This window comes from Nanorana parkeri, unplaced genomic scaffold (genome assembly GCF_000935625.1).
Source record: "Nanorana parkeri isolate BGI_ZX_2015 unplaced genomic scaffold, ASM93562v1 scaffold1355, whole genome shotgun sequence".
NCBI classification, from domain to species: domain Eukaryota; kingdom Metazoa; phylum Chordata; class Amphibia; order Anura; family Dicroglossidae; genus Nanorana; species Nanorana parkeri.
Genome location: NW_017307623.1, coordinates 230109 through 239914, shown reverse-complemented (window position 1 = coordinate 239914; position 9806 = coordinate 230109). Strand labels below are relative to the sequence as shown.

The 9806-nt window shown below is 36.5% G+C and overlaps 1 protein-coding gene across 1 annotated transcript in view; it reads left to right on the top strand.

Annotated features, from left to right (window-relative positions):
- The window catches only part of EFNB2 (ephrin B2), a 46759-nt gene extending 42092 nt beyond the window's left edge, over positions 1-4667 (top strand). Inside the window, exons 4-5 of the mRNA XM_018569558.1 lie at positions 438-551; positions 1934-4667. Of these exons, the coding sequence (XP_018425060.1) occupies positions 438-551; positions 1934-2316 (497 nt within the window). The 3' untranslated portion in view covers positions 2317-4667. The remainder of the gene's footprint in view (positions 1-437; positions 552-1933) is intronic.
- Positions 4668-9806: the final 5139 nt, after the last annotated feature.

Sequence of the window (9806 nt, the reverse complement as noted above, 5' to 3'; positions counted from 1 at the left end):
ATATATACACACATACACTCACAACCTCTGTGGAAGCACAATTTTTATTATACAAACTATGCACTATGCTGCCAGCTTCCTTGTGCTCATATGTATAGATTACTTAGTGTGTGTCAGGAATGAATAATATTTCTAATTACTACTTTAGTTTAGTAGTCCATCAACTTACTCTGCTAAATTGAAATGTCATTTGCAGAGCTTTGCTTGCCAACTGTGAGCATCCCTATAGTTTCTGCAGATGGTTTTACAGTCTAAGTGTCTAAAATAGCTTTCTTTCAGAGCTTTGTGTGAAAAAGAAAATCACTCCCATCTAAACATGTACACAATGGATTTCCTATTTCCACCTTCTAACCCTGTGTTATTTCAAATTATATCTTTACACTGTCTACAGTATGTTGTCTGAATATAATAATAATTTGTGTTATGTTCTTGTGTAGATCCTGACTCTCCGGGTACTAACTCAAATGCAAACCCAACAAGACGCCCATATCCAGAGTTGGGTACCAATGGAAAGAGCTCAACCACTAGTCCATTTGTCAATGGTCCTGAAGGTATACATCTTTCATATATTATCAATATGCTTTTTACAGAAATATCACCTATTCCCAGAGCAGCGGGTCTTTTCTGAAAAGTCTCTTTAAATATCCATTACATTGCAAGAACCAAAGAATCAGAATAGGTATTTTATTCAATACAGTATATATAATTTTTTTCCAATTAAGGTGTAGTAAAGCGTTAAATCACATACCCCACTTCTATTGCCACATACCTCCTCTTCCATTCCCTCCAGGGCAGAGGCTTCTTCATAACAGGATTTGTAGGTCGGCACAAATAGCAAGAGTATTTTAGTGCGGGGCTGCTTAGTGTTTCATATTAAGACACTAAAATTTGAACTACTTGTAAAATGCCCTTGTGTATGCCCTTTAGGGCACTGTGCATCTAGAAATATCTACAGCCATTAACGGGCAGCTAGTCCTGTTCATATACAAGATATCATAGTGTAAGACAGGAAAACAGTGTTACTTTGTTAATATCAATAAAAACCCAGTAAAATTGCATAATAAAGCTTGTGGAGGTTGCCTCAGGTGTCAGACCGTTGTAAATATTTCTTGACGCATGTCCCGTGGCATGAGTTCCCGATGTGAAAAATGGGAGGAGTTTCCTACCATGTGTTTGTCTATAATGTCCCCTATTGTGCTTATTATACTATATGTGTTTATTATTATAATTAATTCATAATGTGCTGAGAGAGCAGAATATCAGGCTGTTCCAATGTGACACTTTTTACTGCCCGCCAGATGTGCAGTCATTTGTTTAGTTAATTGTGTAATACATAAGCTGAATCATTAATATTTCTATGACAGTGCCCAAATTAACTTTGGTTTTCATGAGTACACTGATAAGTACATGAAATTACATTACATTACAGCCATCTGCACTGGCGAGCGTTATAACTGGTATCATAATAAGGGAACGTGGCTGCAGTTCCCGCAGGCACTAAATAGGTTAATCAGCATTTGCTGGGAAAACACAATAGGATATGCTTTGTACAGTTATTGGCAATTCTTATGGGAATTGTTGTTCCGTACAAGAGTAACAGGACATCCAGCAATTGCTCCGAGAAGAGGTGTATACAAAGGCCTTACTGTCTTTGTTGATGGATGTCCATAACAGAAACAATGTGGTTGAACTTCAGCTTCAAAGTAAGATTATGAGACACAAAGTCTTGTTTAATATTGATCGTGTATTCCCTGTGCTTGCATTTAGCTATCTATGAGGGTAATTGCTTTGTCAAAGTTCAGCTGCGAGCCAGTTCATTTTGTATGCTCTACCGAGAATTTAAAATGTTAAACCTGGCCAAATAAAATAGCTGCTAGGTTAAGATTACATTAAGATGCATGTTTGCTGAATGCTCTTTTTTTTCTTCTTGTAGGGTCTAGCACAAATGGAAAAAATGCTGGACACACAAGTATCATTGGATCTGAGGTGGCCTTATTTGCAGGAATTGCTTCAGGGTGCATCATCTTCATCGTCATCATCATCACGCTAGTGGTGCTTTTGTTGAAATACAGAAGACGACACAGAAAGCACTCACCTCAGCACACAACAACATTGTCCCTTAGTACGTTGGCCACACCAAAACGCGGTGGCAATAACAATGGTTCAGAACCAAGTGACATTATCATTCCTCTAAGGACTGCAGACAGTGTTTTCTGCCCACATTATGAAAAGGTCAGCGGGGATTATGGACATCCTGTTTACATTGTGCAAGAGATGCCACCACAGAGTCCAGCAAATATTTACTACAAGGTCTGAGGAATCTGGTGGTACCTTTTGACAATAGTATGGACAGTTCAAGGTCCGTTGCTTCCTGATGGGGTTTTTTAGTGATTCCTTATGCATAAATATGGACTTGCATTGGGGAACAGGCACAAGAGAAAACCTTCCTTCAGAGAAAGCCTCTTTAAGGTGCGCAGTTTATGGGATCCGATGGTTCCTGCGAAAAGTGTTCACTGCACGCTGGAAGACTTTCAGATATGCCCATTCTTATATCTATGTCCTGGTCATGTTCACCCTCTAAGCCATGAGCTTCAGGCATCCAAGCATATTCAAAAGCCAGGTTCACATGGACAGATTCAAGGACATTACTCATCCTAGGCATTTTAAATATGCTCTAGATTATTTATCTTTAAAATGCAATCTTCTGATTTAATATCAACTAGCTTTCTTAATGCATACTGGATTTGTCAGTAAATGTTTGTGTCTAGGACTTTAGAAAAAACACAGATATCTGCATTTTCTAAAATTTAGTCCATCACTGTTTCATGTTCATCCCTTGTCTAGGTTTGCTCTATCCTTCACATAAGATTTCCTTTCACTCCACCTCCCTTATCACTAATGGAACATTAACCTTTGTAGACTCTTGTTCCATCCATTTTTACCGCAGTCACACACGAATGGGTAATATATTATGGAAATTGTATTTGCTAATACAGAGCCTTCCAGCAAGAACTTAAACTGTCAGCAAGTCCACTAGTCCATAGGCTAAACTGCTGAATGCAGTTAAATGCTATTGCCTCTGAAATAAAGCATAGGACAGAAATTGACATCAGCAGCAAAGCACTTTGATATCTTATGAGATGCAGTGAAGTAAGACTGTAGCTGAAGGAGTACTGACTATCCAGCAGTGGTGTGTGACACACTGTACACTACATATTCTTAGAAATGAGCATAAGCAGGTAGAGAAGGACAATGGCAAGTTGTTACGAGGCAAGACTGTTGGAGATAAAGGCAATAAGAACAAGTTTTATGAAACTCCTAGTCTGTTGTGACTGAAATATATAAGCAGACTCAGGTGCTACACTGACCATATTATTCCTCAGATAGAGAAAGCTTTCAAGATAATAGCAGAAAGCCAAATCTGACCTCTGAGTTCTAGAACCAAAGGTCAAAGTAGAGCATATGTTCCACAATTGCGCTAAAAAATGATTTTTATTTTTTTTATCCTTCACTGATGTTTTGTTAGAGAAAGCCATTTTATCTGGCACTCATTAAATAAATCATTGGACACTTTTGCTTTGTGGTCATGCTGTCCCGAGGGAGTGCCATGTAAGAATCGTCGCTGACATGGCAGTTCGCTGGTGCTCTGTTTCAAAGTAAAAGCACATGTGGCAAACATTTTACAGTTCTTAGGTATAAAATAAATTATTAGTATGGAGAGCAGGAAATAATTAAAAAAAACGTATTTAATAGGTGTATAGCACACAGGGGATATATAGTAAAAAAAAGAAAGATTTTACTAATATATAATTTTATATTGCACAGCCTGCCCCCACCAGAAGATGTCAAATCCATTTTTGCTGCAGTTAAATAGACTTAACTGTTGGTGTTAGAGCTGAATTAGACATTGCTTCTGGTGGAAGAAAACAACTATATTCCAAAAATAACAATGATGAGAAAAAGGAAAAATAACAAAGCCCTCTAAGGCGTCTCACACAAGAGCAGACTAGGAAGTTCAAGCCCAAAAGCAGGAAATCAGTGTTACTGCATCATAAGTGTAACAAAGATGAGAAAATGTGTTGTCAGTCATTTTCTGCGTTCGCATTTCCTTTTTGCCTTAATGCAAAAATGTTACACTAGACTTCAGCAGGTTACAGAATGCAATACCTATATTTTTTTTTGGTTATTTTTCTCTGCTGTCTTCTTTCTTCCTCTACCTTCTTCCCCCTTCTTTTTTTTTCCAACATTTATGTGCTATGCAAAACAGATATCATCAACACAGTTCTGTTTCTATGGTAACACTTTGCTCTCTGAAATGGAAAGAAAAAAAATTAGTAGCAGCGTTTTAAGGTTCTTGAATCTCTAAGGAGCACCTGCAACAATGAACTGTCACTAGACTGATTGCACTCCTTATTTTTTTTTTTTTCTTGAACCTGAATATTATGTTGGCATTAAGGAATAGTTGTGTGGTCAGTAATAAAAAAAAATGGAAAAAAAACAGCAGGGTGGCATTTATTTAACATTTTACATAATACATTATTTTTGTATGATGCACATATTTGCTCAGCACCCTGAAATAAATGTTATGATAAGTTGGCAGTATTCGCCTTTTTTTTGCCACCAGTATGCCATCCTCTGTTCTATTGAAAGTCACAAGTGATTTTTTTTTTAACATCTTTTTGGCCATCTCCTTTTGATTAAAGCTGTGAAAATCTTGTTAACAGATGCAACAACCTGCAAACAGAGTCAGCCTTTTACTTTTATGTCTGTTTTGTGTCTGACGCCGAATGACAATCTTCAAACTGTTCCTTTTTATTTAGAAGTTGGTTCAGGTTTGGAAATTTTTTTTCTGTAAATGCCTTGCTTGTGAGATCATGTGATCCTTAGTCTCCCGACTTAGGAATTTGCACCATTATGTCAAAGTGAAGCTGTAAATATGTTGAGAACTGTATCTGGATTTGGGGTGTGTCCGTAGCCTTATTCACCTTTTTAAATATTAATATAGAATATTACACATGAAAAAAAAAGACAAATGGATTTTCTTAACCAGATTGTGTACATAGAGCAATGTTGGATTTTTTTTACAAAGTCTAAGCAAAATGTTTTGTATAAAATTGAATTTTTGCTATGTATTTAGCTACCGCTTGTTTAAAGGCAGTGTCATTTCCCTTTGCACTGTAATGAGGAAGAAAAGGTTAAAAAAAAAAAAAGGTTGCCAAATTGCTGCATATATGTGCCGTAATTGTGTACCATGAATATTTATTTAAAATAATTTTTGTCCAATTTTGTAAGTAACACAGTATTATGCCTGAGTTTATAAATATTTGTTTTCTTTTTTTTTTAAGAAACAAAATAGCCTTTTTTAGGTTTACAATTTTGCTTTTGTTTCACATTGTATTTAGCCCTTCAACCTGTTCCTTACCAGACAACAAAGCTCTGAAATTTCACATTCCACGTTTGTTTCAAACTGAATTTGTTCTTAAAAAAATAAAATATTTTTTCCTATGGAACATGCTGTATCATTAAATTTATTATTAAACTTTCCCTATGACTTTACAATAATCCCGAATGTGTTCAAAAATGGTGATTAACAGTTTTGTATTATGTCAACCAGTATTTGTCCTAGGTGCACTTCAACCTAGTGTACAATTAGCATTAACAAAAACTGCATTTTCAAAAGTTGAGAAATCTAAGACTTGCTAAATGTAACTTTATTTATGGTGACACATAAAAGTATGAAACTTATGTTTATAAAGTTTTGCATAAGTTTCATAAACAGACTTGTGCAGCTATAAGGGGATTATAGATTTCCGAAACCAGAGGGTCTTACCTGCAGTTGTTAAGGCTTTCTGGAGTGTTTTATGACTATTTTGCAAACCTTTTGGGCCTTCCCTGCTGATGTTATCTCAGTTCTCTGATGCCACTGGGGTCATCCATAAGGTCTTTGGACAAATGTAGCAAATTTATGGAGCCGTTTTTGTTTTTTCCGATTTTGTTTTTATCTGGATCGTATCTCCAAACTAATGAAACTGGCCTTGAGATTATACAATAACATATTTTTTTTATTGATATTTGGAAGCATTTTCTAAAATTATTATTAATAAGGACAGATCATTAAGTGCAACCAGTTTTTTTTTTCAAGTGCTTGTAGTCATTGATTTTTTTTTCTGTTGGTTACCAGCCTAGATGGGGACTCTTTCAGGTAGATCTATCAATTTCTATATTACAAAACAAGTTGCTTGCAAACATGAGATTTCATGGAACTATTGGTGCTAACTGACCACTCTCTGGATCCTAAATGGCTGCTCAGTGGTATCATTAAAATACATGCAATCAAATAATATTGTTCTGGAGGTACGGCCTTCTTGAGGTTTGTTCAGAGTCTTTCATTCATATTCCATCAATGCATAGCAGGTTGCCGTCATATTATTACATTTAATTACAAAAATACTGACCATTTGTAACTTCCTTACCTTCCTTAAATGGAAGCTATAGGTCATTCATTATTTGAAGTACATTATACATGTGTGATTGACCTATTAAGTAGTGTGGGTGGGCAATTGCAGCATGTGTTCAGTGGCATTCTGCTTGCATTTTACCTAAGTTTGAGATCATTCAATGTTCATTGACAGATGTATTTGACCACCTAAGCTGCATTAACTTGCTTCAACCTGCTTATGCTGTCTCCTTGACTTTTAGGGGAAGAGGTGTAGTTCTAGTGCAAACAAAAGAACACCGACACAGGCCCTAATTTATATGATTTTTATCAATATAAATGCTTTATTGCTGTTTATAGTTTGTGAACTTGGGGCAACCATATTTTTTGTTTATATATGCTCACTAGTCCACCTAGTTCCTCTATCTCAATCCAAGCATAAAAGTCAAGTCTGAGTGTTTTTGGAAATGTACTATTTATGTGGTTGAGACATTATTCCAGCAGTTGTTGATCAGGGAGGCCTGACTGCAGATAGCCACTACAGGGAGAATCTACAAATCTATACAGGGAAATACAATAACAGAAACATGGTATGGCAAGAATGTATAGATGTCTAAGTTGCCTAGGGATTGCTTTAAACACATTAACATTTATTATAAACAATTTCTCACAGAAATTACACTATAGTTACCTGTTAAAAAAAAAAACTCAGATGGTATATTTATCTATTCGTGACTACCATATGTTAAAAAGATGAAAGTGAACTCTACCCATTATTTTATTTTTTTATTGAGCGAAATAGGTATATATCTAAATACATTACAAAAAAGAAGCCTTTATCAACCCAGCAACACTTTCACTAGCCCTTACTAAGTTCTTCTTAGAACTTCACTGCTTGGCCAAAAAAAAAAATGTCACACCCTTTAATATTTTATTTCTGTCCAGAGTTGCATTCATTTTTCACCAAGATCTTGTAGAGATGATGGGAGAGTCGGACCACTGCGTAAAATGTTCTCCAGCACATCCCAAAGATTATCAATGAGGTTATGGTCTGGACTCTGTGATGGCCAATCCATGTGTGAAAATTATCAGGGTTAATCACAAAAGTGTGAAGAGTTTGGAGAAGGCGGGAGAAGTGAACAATCTAGGCCAACATAGCTGATTTGTAAAAATTCTCCAATTCAGCTCCCTTTCCAGTGCAGCTATGTTGTCCTAGATTGTTCACTTCTCCTGCCTTCTCCAAACTCTTCACCCTTTTGTGAATAGCCCTGAATGTCACATCCTCCCTGAACCACTCTATCACAATTTGAGCCTGACGAACCCTGGCATTGTCAGGTAGGCCGCTGACCTTATTTTTGGGGGACATAATATTGCTGAAACTAGACCTGACCAACTAAAGCAACTCCAGATCATACCACTGCCCAAAATCCAGTTGCTGACTTTTCTCTTTACCCAGGCAGTGTATATGAAGAATGCACTAAAGAGGGATAAGCAGCAAGTTTGGTCTTACAGCAATGCCGTGGGTATCACTGTGATGGCAAATAACGGAAATCTCTCCAATAGAAGCAGTGTAGGCAATAAAAACCTAACAGGTTTTAAGCATTTGCTGCTCTATCCAAAACTAAATAATTACCTTTAAATGTAGTTTTACTTTAAAACAGAGAACGGATGAGAGGTATTAGGCTTGTAAAAGGCAATGGTACTTGCTGACAGACTGTAAGAGACTGTAAAGTGACCTCTGTTTGTGTATCATAAAAAATAATTACTAATATTTTGAATCATAAACCATTACAACATATAAAGACAGCTGTCAGGGTTGTGTGTTAGTCCCTAGCACTTTGGCATAAAAACACATATACACACACAAAGCACTTTATAAAAAATACATCTATTTTTATCACTAATCCCTATCATCTTTTATGAAGGGCATCATTTGATCTGTCACTCCACATATTTCTGTTAGCAGTGAAGGATTCTAAGAACTTAAAAACGCACCTACACAGTATTTCAACATTTGCCCCTTTACGTAGCTGCAATACAAATGTATCCTTTGTGCTTCGGCAACACTTGCTGATTTTTAACAATACAAAATTGCAAATTAGTCATTGACTTTGCTCAGTTATATTTAATAGACTGGCTCTTCTTTCCCAGACATGTGATTGACAAGATAATGCCTCTAAGACACGGACGTGTAGGTGAAGATACACAGTTTTATTGAAAACATGACTTTGGGTGCTTGTAGCCTGTCAAATGGCTTAAATGTGTCTTGTTGACACTGCAGCCAAGCAACAGCTACCATTTATATGCAGAGTGGTCAAGAAAAGGCCAGACATAACTTGATATCCACTTAAAACCTTTTCTCACCCGCTATGCGACTGCAGGGGTCTGAAGACATAACTGAAATATGTTGAAAGACCCAAATGTGTCACAGGGGTCATTCCGAGTGTTAGGTGGCAAATACATAGCGAAAGCAGACTTCAAAGGAAGCAATTTTTCATAGCTATAGCCTATCTTATGGCAGAGGCAGAATAGGTACTAGAATGTTTGTCATTGCTGTTGACATGACACTATTAATTATCGAACAAGGACAAAATGTGAATTTACTGCCACAGTTATGAATGGAAAGTCATCTGTAAGAGCTGATAGTAGCTGTTATGTGATGAAAAAAGAAAAGTAGAGAAAAAAAGAGAAATATCAATGTGCTACACATCTCTCCTAGAGACAGTGAATGTGTCAAACACAAAAACAGTTATCCAGAGAGTGACCATTACCCAGTGATACTGCCAGTACTGGCAGTTGTACTGTGTTTGAACATTGTGAGACATACATTAGCATTACACAGGAAGGCAGATGGTTCATGTATTCTATAGATAGGAGCATAAAATTTCACACTCAACAAATGCATTATGCATTTTCAGAGCAAGAAAATGTGGAGACAAACAAAATATGATTAGTCCTTCTGGCTTAGTATGTAAAGCTTAATTTAATAGAAATACACTTAGCAAGCCTGTAAAATTATTTGTTTGATACTCTGGGAAGACTGCTTGCATGCGATAATTCAAGTGAAAAAATGTGCCATGTTGTATTAGGGTACTGGAAAAAAATACACTGTATTCTACTTACATATAATATTAAAGTGGACCTGAACTGTAGAAGTTGTGCCAAAATAGAGCAAGTAGACGGCATAGGCCTAGTCACCAAAATTGTCTGTAGTCTCCCTGTAGCTGATCTTTTCCCTAACTGACTTTCCCTTTACTGACTCACTAGGAAGATTCAAGAAGCAGCAGAAGAGTGTGGAAGGCATAGATCCAAAAAAATGAAGGAAACAGAAGCAAGGAGATATATCAGCAGGTCCAACTTTCTCTCCAGC